The sequence below is a fragment of the Chenopodium album genome, chromosome 16 (assembly GCF_948465745.1).
Source record: "Chenopodium album chromosome 16, dcCheAlbu1.1, whole genome shotgun sequence".
In the NCBI taxonomy this organism is placed as follows: Eukaryota; Viridiplantae; Streptophyta; class Magnoliopsida; order Caryophyllales; family Amaranthaceae; genus Chenopodium; species Chenopodium album.
The window spans coordinates 2,479,283-2,496,678 of record NC_137849.1 but is presented as its reverse complement, the minus strand read 5'-3'; the positions used below and the strand labels follow the sequence as shown (position 1 = coordinate 2,496,678).

Below are 17,396 nucleotides of genomic sequence, written 5' to 3'. Positions count from 1 at the left end.
TGCTAGTCGTTGTCATAAATTATCTTAATTATCATATCCATGCTAATATGGACAATTGTACTTTGCTAATTTTGATAGAGAATTTGAAGCTATTGAAATTTGATGGCAAATACTTATCATAACCTTAAACATTTTGTTTCATGATGTGCGTGGAAGTTAGTTCTTTGATTGATTAAGTCAATAATTTTAGGGTAATGGTATATGCAGTCATTTAATATAAATCATTTTTAGTATTATATTGGGAATTTATCAACAATTTATATGTAAATCAGTGTAATAAATGTATATGATGGCTATTCTTTTCACTCTTAGCTTCTTATAGCTTACGAATGCATATAGTTTTTTCCATAATTTTATTAAATAATGATGAAATAAGAAATTTGGTGGCTAATGTAATTCTTACCCTAGCCAAATTGTTTCATGATCAAGTCAATTAAAAATGTGGCTTCCAAAAAAAAAAAAAAAAAGTCGATTAAAAATGTAATGCTTAGGCCATGTTCACTTCACATTAAAAAAAATAATGTTCAGTAAAAATAATTCCAATTCAGTAAAAATAAGTTCAGTTTAGCAAAAATAATTTCAGTTCAGTTAAAATAATTTCAGTTCAGTAAAAATTAGTAATCTTAAAAAAGAAATATAACTAAAAATTAATAAAAATAATTTCAGTTCAGCAAAAAAAATTTAAGTTCAGTAAAAATAATTTAGTTCAGCTTCCCTCAAAAAAAAAAAATAATTTAAGTTCAATAAAAATAATTTCAGTTCAGTAAAATCTAAGATCATGTAGAGTACTTGTTTGTACGGAAACACATCCCTTATGTTTGTCGCTTAAACATGAAATTGTCTTATTCATACACTTATATCATCAATACAACACCCCTTTTTAATGATTATGCACGGGCACATGGCATTGATTATCAATTTTATTTTAAGAATAAAAATTATAAAAATTGATACTTACAAAATATACTACCTCCTTTAATTATTATCTCATTTTCTAAATCATCTCACAAATAATATTAGACGGAACCACAGAACACGTAATTTTCTAACAAAATTAAGGTGGATAAGACAATTACAAAGTAGTTATATTTTTTTAATCATAGGAATATGTTATATAAGCAAGATAGGGCAATTGTAATACGAAGTAGTATGAAACAAAACACTCCTTTAATTCCATGTAATTCTACTGTCTAGTGTCTACTATATATGTGGTCAAAGATTTTTAACTACTGCCATATTAGTAAAGTAGTGGGATATATTAACTTCTGGGTATAAATAAAATGAGTTCTTGTGTATATCCAAAATATGGAGTATTAAATTTTTAACATTTGCTATATAATAGTAGTATACTACAGTATGTATTATTATTAAGAGTAACCTAAGGTCAAAATTCGCGATCGATTAGACTATTATATATATGGATATACCTTCTATTAAAGGACAGGATCTAGGAGATGGACGGATGGTTAGTCCCTCCATTCCCCTCCCTGGCTCCCTGTGTGACGGGAGTTCGAACCTCGTCCCCCCCCAGAGGAAGGGCTCCCCGTGAACCTTATTTGTAATTTAAAAAAAAAAAAGACAATAGACAGAAAATTATAAGATGAGAGCAATTTTCAAACCACGAGTCTACTAAGGCCCTGCTAACCTTTCTGGTATTTTATTTACAGTTTATTTCTATCAAATGTTGGATTAGTTATACTGCTTAATGATTCACTTTCATTTGTCATAATATTACCTAGATTTTTTCTGAACTTATTACTTACTATAATATTATTTGTTACAATATTACCTAGATTTCTTAACTCTTATTAGACAAATTGTATTAAGCCTTAAGGGTTTGGTATCTTAAGGTTTGAATGCGATCGCTTTGAATTGCTGTAGTGAGTGATTTCATAACAAAATGAAAAGATAAAAAGGGTAAATTGGCAGAATCACACTTCAAACAATAATTTCAGAATACTTGCTTTTTCTTCGAAAAAATAAACACTAATTTCTGCCAATCTAAAGAGCTCAAATAAGAAAGGGCTTTCTACAACAAAGGGATGGATATTCCCTAGGTACAAGTACAAATGACAGATGCGCCATGAATATTTGAAGACCAAAACTTGTTTAACAGCCATCTCATCCATATACAATCAGTTGTATCCGCTGACTAAATAGAAGTCAAAAAGTTCATGGTGAATCATCTACCACTGGTTGCTCTTCACCCATCTGCTCGAGATAATGCAGAGGTGGGTCAACCTCCATGAACCCGCAACTGCATGCTTCCCAAGTCCACAGGTATGATTAACAATGCTAATTTAGGTGCGTACCAATATGCCTACTGTTGTGTTTGCTGCGGAGGTGGACCAGGTGGTAGAGGAGGCTGTGGCATACCACTTTGATTAGAAGGCTGCCATTCATAGTGAGAACAGTTTAGTTTACGAAATTAAATGAAGGAAATAAACAAACATTTATAATTGTAAATTCGTCAATTTGCTGCATTTCACAGCAAGGAATAGGAAGATTGAGTCTTGGTATAATTTCACTAGGCCACATACAGTTTGTTCTTTCTTTTTTTTTTTTTCGCAATTAAAGCAACACAGTTTTGTTCTACCCCTTAAGTTTTATTAGAAGAATATTTGTCAGTTCACATACAAAGATAAACCTCTTAATCATTAACATATCAGTTGCAGAAGAAAATTTTGCACTTGGCAGCAACAAGGTTTGTAAGCTTCCTAATATGTCACATAACCACAATTACATTCTCCCATTTTAATTCAATATCCTTTAGCAAAAAATGGCAATTTATAATATGCCAATTCAATTGAGTATTAAAACAACAATCTAAATGATATAATGCGGTAATGCTGACAGATAAACAGCATCTCAAACACGTACCTGATAAGGACCAAGCCCAGGCATCATCGGCATTTGTCCACCTTGAGGACGGTTGAATGCTCCTGCAGGAGGATACATTTGTGGCCCACTCGTACTTGGTGGGCCCTGCATATTTGGCATGCCATTTGAGAAACCTCCAGAGGAAGGCATTCCGCCACTAGGCATGGGACCTGACTGCATAGGGTTCATGCCCATGTAATGCCCTTGCTGCATTTGTGGCACCATTTGATTTGTAGCATTCTGCATTCCCTGTAACAAAACACAAGATCAACAGAGGAAACCAAAAGAACATTTCAAGCAATCCCCGTCAAGGAGAAATGTGGGAGAGGAAGAATGATATAGTCAAGACAATTAAATGAGATGCCCATTAAAAGTAGGAACGAGACAATCATGTAAACCCTATTCCCTTTAAGAAATCTGCAAAAGATTGGATAAACAAAAGCCCATAAAAAAACCAAGAGGAAACTAGGAATGAAACCCACTGACTGAACTTAATAAAAGCATAAAATCTAGTGGATACAAAAACAATGAAGTCAACAACCCAAGTACACAATAGTTAAGTCAATGAAATTTTACCATAGGGCCAGGCATTGGCATTTGAGCTGATGTAGGTGGCATCGGCATGGATCCAGGCATTGAAGAAGGGATGTTAGAGGGCATATTATGTGGTGGCATTTGGGGAGGGGGCCGATGAATATGATGATGTGGATGGAGCGGCATATGAGATGGAGGCTGTAACTGAGGCATATTTGGAGGTGGCTGTGGAAAATTAGGCATTTGTTGGGGGATTCCTTGTTGTGGAATTTGTTGAGGATTATGTTGATATGATTGAGGTTGATTGGGAGGCATCATAGAAGGATGGGGGCCTGGTGGCAAAGGAGGTGGATGAGCCTGCTTCTGCTCTCCCTGAGAATTATCAACTGACGGAATGGAAAGTGGCATCACAGCTCCTACACCAGGAATTGTACCCTCATTTCGTGACAGTCCAGGAGGAAATGGTCCCGGTGTTGTCGGCTGTTCCTGCATAGTAAAATTCCCAGCTGCACGATTTGCAAAAGCTGGATTTTGTTCACTGTAGCCTGCAGAAGACAGGAAAGAAATTAGACAATGCAGCACGCAGGTCAAGAACACTGATATAGCTCCTTCATATCCATGCTTATACATAAATTTAAAACTAATTGCACTGATGACATTAAATTAAATATATGTCGACCAACTTCACCCTCCCTCCCCAAAGGAGGCCAGCTGAAATCACCAATTCAAACCCGTGTGGACATGTTCTCTTTATCTTACAAAAATAATACAGTAAAAATAAATTTTATTCACTAAATATCAGTTTTGAGCTTTTGGTCAATAAACTCAAGTTGCAATCAGTAAAAAAATCAACAACTTAGTATTATAAACTATACTAATGATTCGATTAAAATCTACACTAAAATCAGCTTGATCATTAGGAAAAAAAGAAAAAAAAAAAAAAAAAAATCAGCCTGAGTGAAGACATCATGTTCCCCAAAAATTTAGAATCATAATAAAAAGCACTAAAGAACATGCAGAACAAAAATCCAAGTAAAAACCTTGGTTGTAGCCAGCATTAAACTTATCCCGACCAGTATCTCCTGGCCTATTTCTGCACCAAAATTTTGTCGTGTGATCATTGCTCCCACTGCAAAGAAATGGAGACAATGGTTAGAGATGTTAAGCAGATTAATATTGCCATGCAGCAAACATTACATAATTTGAATCAGCTATATAATCCCTTAAAACATAAATAAGTTTCACATGAGTGATTTTTCCCCAACAAACAGGTGCAACTCAAGTCAGTGAAACAAGAAATACGGAAGTTCAATTTTGGACCTATTGCCATTACATAACCCTGATAAAAAATGATCTAATATTCTAATTTTAAAGGTATTCCTTTCTGAGTCTGCTCAAAAAAGTGATACTGCATACTATACAAGAGATGAAGAAAATAAATCACCTTTTTTGACCTATCTGTTCCTGTTTTCTTCAGTGCCTTTTGATTCTGGGCATTTGTTATCTTGTAAGGCCTATTACCTATTATTTGCATTGCTGCTTTGTAATGTAATAAAGTTCTTTTTTAATGGTGGGAAAAAGCCTTCTTTTGTTAAGCTACTGTTTTAATATAGATATTCAATGATAAGTAAATTGAATGTTGCAGTCATTTTTCGAAAAATGTTTTAATTATCTTAAGAATTGTATACCCAGCTTTAAGTGACACCAATTGTAACGATTGGGATACTGCGTCATTTATTTGCCTTCCCTAATAAGGTCCAGTTTCTTTGTACCTCTGAGTAGTCATTAATCATTTTCAAAGGATATTAGAACTTTCTATAGGGTAACCCATGCTTATGTATATATTTACATACCCCATGGTTATATTTATATTTACATACTAACACTCTAACAGGCAATGGAGCAGAGGGAGTATGAAAGCAGGAAAACCAAAGACTATTGGCTTAGTACCATCAGCCATGTAGCTTGAAAATAGACAAAGGTAAAAATGGGAAGAATCAATACGCCCCCCCCCCCCTCCTACCAATATGAATGTTTGGTCACCACTGTGTCAAAAAAAAAAAAAGAAACATATTCTGTCATCATCCTCCAATCGAGGTCTCCATCATACTATTCTTGAATGTACAAGGTGTCAATTCATTTGCGTTCTTGGAAAACAAAAGATATAAAAATTTGGTCAGATATACATATTTCTTTCAGTCTTTCTTGAGGTATTCAGCTACATCTACCCACACGCGCAAACTGTAAATGTTTAGAAGATTATGAAATGGAGGTAGCATCTCACAATCAAAAGTATAAGAAAGCAAGGTGCATAGACTTAAGCATGCAGTTTCACCAAGTATTTTACTTGCAGATGGTTACTAGAGAGGAGAGTAAAGAACTAATGAACAGAGGCTGCCAACAAGTTAGAATCCGCTCCATCACCATGTCTTCCTGTCTTTGTTTTGATTCCCTCAAGAAAGAGAGGATACAGCAAGAGAGTAGGTGAAGGCCTCAAACCATTTCATGGTTAGTTGACCACTTGGTTCCAAACCTAAAGCCTTAATGCAATTCAAGTTGCGGATATTGGTGAGAGAAGCAGGATCAATGTAAAGAGGGGAGAGGGGATAATAGAGCATTGGGACAGGTGAGGGAGATGGTAGTGGTGATGTATAAAGGAGTGGGTTCCACATTGAGAGATAAAGAGAGCATTTGCAACAATGGCTATCTAGGTGGTGGTGGCTACACAAGGGAAACAACTGAAAGTGCTTGATAGGGTGGAAGTGGCCAGATAGGGGAGTATGTCTTCTAGGTGATGGTGGTTGCCCTGGTTGGGCAAGAGATATGAGAATTGAAGACATAGCATTAATTCAAGTCAAAATAATCCCACAGTCTCCACCCTCACTTGATAAATGCATCTTATTTGCCTTTTATTGAGTTATAATCAACTTGAAGGAATCTATACTTTATTTTATGTTTTGAAACTCTTTAAACCATGCTTGTTTGAGCATGGACAAGTTCATATTTTAGAGTTGTATGCATATTGTGTGCTGGCAATGTTTTTTTGTGAGCAATTTTTTAGAAGTCAAATATGCAGGTATCGACACTCATAATCCTTTTACACCAAATTCAAATAAAAAAAAGGGTTCAATATTGATCAGGTGGTGCTAATCAACACACATCTCTTCTAAATTAAGACGATGTATTCAATTTATTTCAATCTCCAATGAAAGTACCATCCAAATACCCCTTTCATGTTCTTGATGGTACCCTCTAGGCACTCTCAAAACCTATGTTACTCGGACTCTTCCGAGTAACATAGCTCAAAACCACATTTCTTGTGCACGACTAGCAGCCCAGCACTCGTCACTAAGAAATAAGAATATAACACACATTCTAAGTTTCTGACCCTCAAAAGGTGGATTGTCACAACAGTCTGTTTAGCTCATAGTTTTCATAATGAGAAAGTGAAGGAAGAAAGAGAAAAAAATTATCATTTCTCTTTCAATTAGTTTAGTTTCTTCGCTATACCCACCCATTTTCCATTATCACTGCCACTTTCCCACTTCTGCCACGAAAAGAAAATCGCATTCTTTCTTAACAAATCAGACTTCCAATGGAATTGCATAAATGTTTTTATGTTAGTTGAATATTATCTCCAAAAAACGGAAAAAAAAAAAAAAAAAGATCTAAAAATTGAAACTCAAATTTAACCACCTTTTAGTTCATAACCAAGGTGACATCATTTTCTTCCTTTGTTTTTCCCCAGCTACTGCCTCTCCTTCATGTCTTATCTTTCTCTCTTTGAAGATGGATGGGTGTTGGAGCAAGAGGTGGTTGGGAGGCGGTGAAAGTAATTATTAACTATGATCTGGATTTAAGGATGGAGTCTTCCCGCAGAAATGGGGGTATGAAAACTAAGAACGGCTACCATGGATAGCTTTGGCAGCAGTGTGGCAAATGGCTTTGATGTGGTTATGCTTTGGGGGTGATGTTTAAGGTGGATTGGGGGTGGTGAGGATGTTAAGGAATTGCAAAATTATCGGGGGTGGAGATCATTATAGAATCATTTGGGATGATTCCATCCTGGAAAAAAAAAACTTAACAAACCAATAACACACACATGTAATAAAGGTCCCTGATTCTCTTTCCCGTTTTTTGTCCCCCCTTTAAACTTACAGTCCTATAGGTGTGTGCATTCACACCACATCCCCCACCCACATTCTTATCTGTTACTCCCCTCATACAATATATATTATATAACATATAACATAGGAAAATGACATGGAGATTAAAGAGGTGAAAAAAAAAAAAAAAAAAGTAGAGATAATACGGGGAGTGTGGATATGGGCGGCAAGCCATGAACTTTACTGAAAAAAAGAAACTAATAAAATAAGGTATGATTCAATTAATGTAGGACATCCTAGAGAGATAAAGGTTTCAATTAACTGGGATAGATGGAGTAATATTAGAATAACTAATCAACATACAGATATTCTACAATCATGTAATCCTGTTCGTCTAGGAGATTAAACTAACCTGCACAAAATATATCCAGCAGGATGCCAAGCGAGGTCCCACACAGCATTATCATGGGCATTTGGAACTTCAATTTGTGGAGTCTCATGCCTGCACTCAGCATGTCATAGCAGAGAATGAGATTAATTTATCATTGGCAATAAGAATTTGACCTGCTAAATAAATATCACTTAGTCAACAATATTTTTAAAATAATTTACTTATTGTATGACTAATATTCAATCACCAGAATAAAATGCTTTGGATTGTATTGTAGGGAAGTTTATCAGATCCCAATTACAGGAAATTTTCCACCTAGTAAATTGCCATAACAATAAAGCGGCAGTCCTTAATTTCAAAATGGAATTCCATCATCAGATAGAAAAGCAGCCTTTTAGCACAGCCACACACAAAATAGAGCCCTTGGCTAATTCTTTTAGGAACAAAAGAGAGCCTTTGGCTGATTCTTATAGGAACAAAAAAGTACATAAATTAAAATTTAAAAACACATTGTTCAAGATATTTGAACAATTTTGAGATTTAATCCTCTCTCCTCTCTCCTCAGCACAGCCACACACAAAATAGAGCCCTTGGCTAATTCTTTTAGGAACAAAAGAGAGCCTTTGGCTGATTCTTATAGGAACAAAAAGGTACATAATTAAAATTTAAAAACACATTGTTCAAGATATTTGAACAATTTTGAGATTTAATCCTCTCTCCTCTCTCTCTCTCTCCCCCTCTCTCCCCCTCCCTCTCCCCCCCTCTCTCCCCCTCCCTCTCCCCCCTCTCTCTCTCTCTCTCTCTCTCTCTCTCTCCCCCTCCCTCTCCCTCTCTCTCCCCCTCTCCCTCTCCCTCCCTCCCCCCCCCCTCTCTCTCTCTCTCTCTCTGCGGTGAAAGTAGCAAAAATATTATTTAAGAGAAAAAGATATTACCCAACAAGCCAATGGAAAATGGAGCCATCATAACTTCCACTGACAAAGTATTCTTCATGAAATGGATGCCACGCCAATGCTGATAAGAGGAAGAGGAGAAAAAAAGAGGGATAAACCTTCAATAACATTAGTTTTGCAATCAATAAAGAACAAGGAAAATAGCATAAAAATAAACCACATCCTCAATTACTTGCCTCACAACCATTTGCACAAGACCATGCAAGTGAAAGTAGAGAGGAAAAAAAATGGGTGGGTGACTATAAGCTTTTCATGTGAGGTCTTCCTAAATTTGTTTAAATATAAATGGGTGGATGGCATGTAGGCTTTTCATTGAAAGGCTGACTTCAACCAAGCCAGGCAGCAGAACCAGAATTATTTCAGTTTTGTGTGGGAGATGAACTACTTGTACATTTTTTATAAAATAATTCAATTTTTAAAAAAGTAAAATAAAATTTTCAAAAGCTACCAAGGCATAATAGATAAATAAAAAAAATATAAGGAAATCAATCTTCATAAGATTTGAGCTCCTGACTACATGTCTGATTTGGGTAGCCTACCAACTAAGCTATAATAATTTTATATGAGGATGTTTATGGCTTATACAAATACTCCCTTGATTATTTATTTTACTCGTTTACTGTTTCCAGGATAAATGAACAGGGTGTACAAAAGATGTGGATAAAATGTAAGAGATAGTTTGTGAAAAGGTGGATGGAGTAGGCGAGAGTAAAAAGGTGTAAATGTTGTGAGGAAAAAGAGTCAGATGGTAAAATGTACTTGCCAAAAATAGTAAATAGTAGAAGAGTTTTTTTTTTTTTTTTTTTTTTTTTTTCCAACTGACATTTCTTTTTAACCGTTAACAAAAATACAGAAACTTAGGTTTGATCCTCAAAATATAACAGAACGCAAACAGACATGTCTAATGAGGCCAACACTTTTGAAGAGTTAGAAAAAAATCACATAGCAGTTATTCTATTCTTCCATGACATTGATTTTTAAAATTATTCCACAGGTAGTGAGTATTAATGAAAAAGAATACCACTTCCAATCCCGAAAGTTCTTTACAGTTACTATTTGCACACAAATAAATGTAATTGGTGAGAGAGTGTTGATGTAGTGAGTGGGTGCAAGAAAAAGGAGGACAAAGTAGGGAGAGTGTGTAAAAAGGTGTGTGTAAGAAAAAGTGGAAAAGTAAAAGAGTGTAAAGAAGTGGGTGGTTTAATAAATTGTTGGAAAAAAGTATGACAGAACGAATCAAAAGAAGTTTCCAAAACTGGAATAAAGTAAAAGAGTAGAGAACTTTCAGGAATGGACTAAAGTGGAAAGCGTAAAGAACTTTCAGAAGCAAAGCCTTGAATGTAGTACATAGTTGGTACTATAGTTTTCCTATTCCCCAAGTTGGAAATTATTGCACATAACATATCTATAATATCAGCATACTAATCTCCTAAAAGAATAATACTTCCTCCCATTTTACAGGGTATGATTTCCATATTGGGATGTTCTAAATCATATGATAAAGGCCTGATATTCCAGAAAATAAACAAGGTGAATGTAAAATTCAAACCATATCATTTAAGTAGATAAAAGCATATTTTAGAAAAGATTTTTCTATAAAATTAAGTCATTTTAACTTCTAAAGAGATATCCTGAATCATTTTGCAACTGTATGAGTCCATTACAAATACTCCCTCGGTTCTCCATTTTTCTTCCTATCTACTGTAGCAATGGAAATCATGGGAAGGAGGGAGTTCATGGAAAGTAGGTCCCTTGTTTGAATTTTTTGTTAGGAAAGAGAAAGTTGTAACTTGTGCAAAACATGAATATAACTAAACAGTATGACTGAACCCATTTGGTGGGTAAGGCAAGATGGTAATAATAAAAATGATGATTTCCCAACTTTTCACAATAGCCTTTAAAAGTTCAATAAACAAATTATGTGCAATCAATTTTACCTTATTCTTTAAATTTTTTTCAAATAAATATGTGTATCACTAAATTTATAAATACTTTTTTGGGAACCCAAAATTCCTTAACTTCCAACATTACCTTCCCATATAAGTATCAATCCCATTAACTTTCCTCAGTAGCTTCCTAAATTGTATTTTTCATAAAATTTATATCCCGTGCATACGTTTCAGTCAGTAATAAAAGCAAAACTAGAAAGATCTATGAAAAGCAAACCTAAATGGGAAGTAGGAAGATCAATGGGCAACAAAGGGAATAGTCTATTTTTTTATACGGGGTAATCATTTATTTTCACGAGATATCATTATCCCTACCAGTGACGTCCTTCCTGTGGCCACGAAATGATTCAAGCTCCTTCATAGCCCTTATGTCATACAGCTGCAAGAAAAATGACAGTATTCAAGGTCAATCTGTACACAAGAATTTGATAGCATATTACGGAAAGGCTATAGTACTGATTTCTTCACATATCCTTCACCCTACCCTACCCACCCTCCCTCCAAATGCTTCAGGAAGAAAAATGTAGACGATTACAAAAATGAAAAGTGTATACCTTGATAATTTGATCCTTGGAAGCAGTTAGTACCCAGTTGCCATTGTCATTCCATTTGACACAAAGCACAGTGTTCTTGTGACCATGACTGAACAATACAAGCAAAGTTAAAAGCAAGAAACTTTAATTTATTTAATTTGAACAGTTACAGAATCAAAGAGTATGCACATTTACATACAATGAGCTCAGCTCCTTCCCAGTCTTAGCGTCCCAAAGTTTCACAAGGTTATCTTTACCACCTGAGCAGAAAACTATGTAAACATCTTTGTATGCATAGGCAAATTTGCAGTAAAGAGCTAACAGCCTTACACACCTGAGACTAATAAAGACTTTGTGGGGTGCCAGTCAACACTCTTCACATCCCAACCATGGCCTGCCTGAGTTCAAGCCACAAGTGCAACAGTCTTAGGTTACAATAAGCACAATATACAATATTGAAGAGAGGAGAGGAGAAAAAGGAAAAGGATATGCTAAAGGCAATTTCAACTAAACAATTTAGGCAGCCAAACTAAATAATATATCATGTTCATGGCATAGTTGGCAAATTATTTTCCAGCTACAAATACACAAAGCACATTACCTGTTAATGATGTCTCCTCTTGACACCTGGCAAAATCCCAAACTTTTACAGTAGTATCATCAGAGCAAGAGCAAAATTTCAGGTCTGTTCTGCAGAAGCTGTTACACAACCATAATCCAAATTAGAGACATTAATCAAAACTCCAAACTCCAAATCTGTAAAAGAAATATTAAAATAATTACCTCAGATCCCGCACTGATTCTTTATGAGCAGATTTGTTGGCCTTGACATTGTTCATATTGTTCTGCCAATACCTAGCAAAAGCGCAGTTAGGAGCATCATGTCAACAATCAAACGCATTAAATAGACTCATTCCAGTACAAAGGGTGAATTTGCAAGATTGCTAAAAGATTCTGTGAGAAATATCAATTAAATTTTAAACAATCCATTAAAAATACATTACTTTATTGCGCCTCCATCATCCCCGGTGACCATCCAATTCTCATTATGACTCCATACCATAGACCTGACAGCTTGTTCATGAGCCTCCACAAAGTAAACCATTACAGGGTCAGAATTGTCCTCTACTTCACAAAACAAAAAGATTTGCAACTTCAATCAAACATACCTGAAGGATCATCTCAAAGTTGAATGACTGACCATTCCAGAGAGTAAATTCACCACTTTGTGAGCCGGTAATCAGACGCCTTCCATTGGGTGTCCACTATTATCATAAGCCAGTCACAGCGCAGTGTAAAAGTAAGTAAGATGGATAATAATTCACATTGAACAAAAATGGGCAGCCACTTCATCACCAAAAATGACACTATTGCAAGAAGCATATATTAAAAAACTCTACTTCAACTACTTCCCTAGTCCTTTGCAACCTAAAACTTCCAATGGTTTTGAGACAAAAGGTATTGCAAGAAGCATAGCAAACCCTCAACAACAATAGTATATGACACAGCCAACAACAATAGTTCCAAACTTACCAGAACACGATTAATAGAGCATCGGTTTTTGTTCAAAGATGTGTGAACAAATTTTGCTGCAAAGCTTGTTGATGGATTATCAGAATAAGCAGCTGGTGGCAACAACTGCACCAACAGTTACAAGAAAACAACAATGTGAACAAACAATAATTTTTTTCCTGCGCCTAAGAATTTGACAAAATGAAACCGAACAATAATTCATACTTCTAGAAAGCATTCCCAATATGCAATGTCTAGCAGGTTAACAATAATTTGAAATTAATAGAAACCGAACAATATTTTGAAAATTCAGATTGTTTATGAACAAGGCATAATTTCTTCTGTTTTTCAAAGCTCACGACAGTTCAACTTAAGCACATATATACAAATTTTATGCTCTATTCATAAACAAACTTACAATTAGACTAAGTAATAAAAAAATTGTTGGTTTTGTCTCAATGTTTATTTTTTAATTTAATTTATTGTATATATTGTTAAAACACAATTAAAGAATTAAAGATAGTAACAGTCAAAAATCTCAAATTTGTGCATTGAGAATTGAAAAAGTCAAAAGTTGCGAGCTTTATAGAGTGGAGGATGTATACTATAAATTCATATTTTAGGGGGAAAAAAGTGCAAAGAGGCCACTCACATCAACAGCAGCAGCAGGAGTAGGTTGCAATATCGTTCGGTCTCTTGAATCCCGCTGCCACATACGAACCTGTAAATAACAGGTATAAAAAGAATATTCGCTCAGAAAATCTACATTAGGAACCATAAGTATAAGAAACTTTAAGACAGGGCAAGAAGTATAAAAGTTTTCAGCTTAAAACACTTCAATGAATGATCAGTAATTCAAACCAGGAAAAAATTCCACAAATATACTGCAGTTCAATGCACATCCAACAATAATATAAAGAGGAAGTCCTCTATACAAATCAAAATGTCATAGCCTAGGTGACAGCCTACATATAAACACAGATAAGTGATATAACCTACTGCAAAACATACATGTAATCATGCTTGCATGGCTACTGACATAAGATATTGCAGTAATTCAAAAACCTGCATAAACGAGTATCAAAACCCAAAAAAAAAAAAAGAAAAAGCATTTTAATCTACGTCATTATCTTTTGCTTCACCTTCATCATTATATTCTCCTAACTCTTCAATCTCTCCAGGTGTAGAACACACCTTGATATGTCACTGCAAGCACCGTCACAAGACTAGCAAGTCACAACTAAGACAAGAAGCAACGAAGCATAGTTTGAGGAGAGAAATACGCAAGCGGAGAATTATGTTTTTATCTTATTATATTCCTTGGGAAATCTATTACATTCTTTGAGAAGAACAATTTGAGAGCTTAAAAAACAAGCGATGGAAAAACCTATCAAATTCCTAAAGAAAGATCTAGTCTCCATTCTTCAAGAGAAAATCTTTTAAAATAAACCAAATATAAATAAATAATTAAAAAATAAAATTAAAATTAAAAAATTAAAAATAAATATAAATAAATAAAATAAAATAAAATAGAAAAAAAAAAAAAAAAAAAAAAAAGCCTAATCTTTCTTCAGAAATCAATCGACAAGTTGTAAGAAACAGCTCAAATTGAGGCGGAAAGAAACAATTTCATTCCATTGGTATAATTTCAGTGTAATGCTGTAAGGGCAGTAAATGAGAGTTTCTGAATTAGATACCACTTCTGTGATTTGGTGGCAAAGATAGTAGATGCATGTATACCACTCTCAAGTATACATTTGCCTCCATTGTTGATTAATCAAATAATTTCACTAGCAGTTGTTTTCAATTTCAAAATAAAACTTTTACCTTCTAAACATCATAATATAAGTTGAAAATTCAGGATGTGAAATCTAAAAATTTCCTAACAGTGTATTTGATACTAATTTTTGAAATTAAGATTCAAGATAGTGAATTTAATAAAATCAATTTATATCCTTGTACCCAAACACTGCCATATGAAAAACCAGGACATTGCCTAGGAGCTCAGATGATATTAAGGGTGAAGGTCCAAATTTCAAAATGCAGAAGCTCCTGCCATGTCAATTGGAGATGCACTACTTGAACTATACTCCGTATTCAATACCTGAAGATATCGGACAATTGTACTTGTATAGTCCACAGCTCGTCTTTGTGTAAGCTTTCTCATCCGTTTTGCAGCATAACTATCAGCATGAGCTACAAAAAGCAAATCAGAAAAGAAGTGATCACTTCAGCTTTATTCAGTAACACTCTCTGCAGAACAAGTATTCCACCAAGACTATCCCTAAAGGTCTCAAATAATACAAAGTAATCAGCTTTCCTACAATAATAATAATTTTGATATATCATAAGCCTCTTCATGTACTATGTTCATTAAATTAGTTCCCTAAATCTCATCTCATTTATAAATCCCAATCCAAGGACACTAATTCAGAAACTCACAATGTCCGCAAAATTTATCCACCACCTAGCACTATAATCATAATCCTATTATAGGTGGGGAAATGCGGTGGTCGGTGGAGACAAATTAACTTCTTAGAAAGGGTGGGTGGAAATTGCATTTTGCTTTTAAAAGAAAATGGTCAGCAAGTACACGCAGGGCTGTTCCAACATAATCTAATTGAAATGCAGGGAAATACTCAATAAAAAAATCAGCAACAATTGAACTAACCTTGACCGTCTAATTCCAAACATAATTTTGAAAAACATAAACTTTATGCCAAAACATTTTCGAAACCCTCCATACACTCATTAACAATTCAATTAATCTAACAATTAACCAAACAACTCAACCAATCCCACAATAAACAATCCCTTAAACCCCCAATTCATAAATTTAATCACTCAAATATCGAAAATCAAACGACATTGCTTCCCTACACTACAATTCGCCAAAAATCAAACTTGACAGTCTAACTCTAAACATAATGCCCAGAAACATAAAACTAATACCACAACAATTTCGAATACTCTTTCAAACAATAAAACTAGACAAACAATTCAATTAATCTAACAATTAATCAAACAATTCAACCAATCCCACAATAAAAAACCCCTTAAACCCCCAATTCATAATTTAATCACTCAAATCTCAAAAATCTAACGACATTGCTTCCCCACACTACAGTTCACCAAAAATCAAACTTGACAGTCTAATTCTAAACATAATGGCCAAAAACATAAAACTAATGCCACAAAACTTCGAAAACTCTTCCAAACAATAAAACTGGATAAACAATTCGTCAATCAAACAATTGACAATCCCCTAACCCCCCAATTCATAAATTAGATCACCCAAATCTCGAAAATCAAACAACTTTACTTCCCTTACAGTCTAACTCTAAAAATAATGCCCAGAAACACAAAACTAATGCCACAACAATTTCGAAAACTCTTCCAAACAATGAAACTAGATAAACAACTCATTAATCTAATAATTAACCAAACAATTCAATCAATCCCTTAAACCCCCAATTCATAAATTTGATCACCCGAATCTCGAAAATCAAACCACATTGCTTCTCTTTATTCCTTCACTACAATTCACCCCAAAAAAACAAAACCAAAGACAAAAAACAAATTGGGAAGAGAGATTACATTCATAAGGAGATTGTTGAGGGTGATGAAAATCAGGAGGCGGAGGAGGGAGATTAGTAGAAGAAGCAGAAGACTGTCGCATCATAGTAGGAGGAGGAGGAGGTGGTGGGCCCCGGTGAAAGTCCATTCCAGGAGGCTGTTGGTGCTGCGGAGGAAGCGGCGGGTGCTGCTGGTACTGCGGCGGAGGATGCTGCATGTGTGGCGGTGGTGGGTGTTGCATGTGGTGCGGCGGTGGTTGGTGCTGGTGTTGGTGTTGGTGCTGGTGCTGGTGCGGGTGTTGTTGCTGTTGTTGTTGGGGTTGTTGTTGTTGTTGTTGCTGCGGTGGTGGTGGGGGTGGAGGTTCACCGTACATCATGGTTGTGGAGGAGAGAGAAAGAGAAGGGGGAATTGAGAGGTGGGCTGGTTTAGGGTTTTAGAGAGAGGTGGCTTTGTTCACCATTGAAGTGTGTGGGTGTTGCATAGAGTGTGAAGTTTTGGTACGGAGGGGTGTTCTAAGGCCCCGTTTCGTTTTCGCTGGAATGAATTGAAGTTAAGATAAGTAAAACGAATTAAATTTAATCAAAATGAACAGAATTGAACTAGACTATATTGAAACGATTTGAAGTGAAGTGAAGTGAACTGAAAATAAGTCTAAAAGAACAACGCATTAATTTAAAGAGAGTGAAAGTTGACACAACATGATAACACGACATGAATCAGACACGAAAAAAGGGGCTAGTGATTAGTGTCTAGGGTTTACGACCCATTTAATTCAATGGATCAACACAACACATCATGTTTACTCTTAGTACTGTCAAACGGTTTGACAGTTCGGTTCGGTTTGAAATCGGTTCGGTAATAAATCGGGTCGGTTTGAAATCGGTTTAAGTGTCTCGCGGGTCGGTTTCAGTTCGGTTTAAATAGTTATCGGTTCAATTCGGTTTCGGTTTCGGTTTCGGTTTATT

At 35.2% G+C, this 17,396-nt stretch overlaps 1 protein-coding gene across 1 annotated transcript; it reads right to left on the bottom strand.

Annotated features, from left to right (window-relative positions):
* Window positions 1-1,901: 1,901 nt before the first annotated feature.
* LOC145586060 (flowering time control protein FY-like) lies at window positions 1,902-16,955 on the bottom strand. Its single transcript, XM_081642780.1, has 18 exons — window positions 16,453-16,955; window positions 14,960-15,051; window positions 13,508-13,576; window positions 12,877-12,981; window positions 12,513-12,608; window positions 12,348-12,430; window positions 12,127-12,198; window positions 11,945-12,042; window positions 11,678-11,737; window positions 11,543-11,603; window positions 11,365-11,452; window positions 11,126-11,189; window positions 8,844-8,922; window positions 7,933-8,022; window positions 4,455-4,543; window positions 3,457-3,959; window positions 2,881-3,129; window positions 1,902-2,392 (listed from the first exon to the last, which is right to left on the bottom strand). Exons 1-18 carry the CDS (start codon window positions 16,805-16,807, stop codon window positions 2,321-2,323), a joined length of 2,325 nt encoding a protein of 774 aa, XP_081498906.1. The 5' UTR covers window positions 16,808-16,955; the 3' UTR covers window positions 1,902-2,320.
* Window positions 16,956-17,396: the final 441 nt, after the last annotated feature.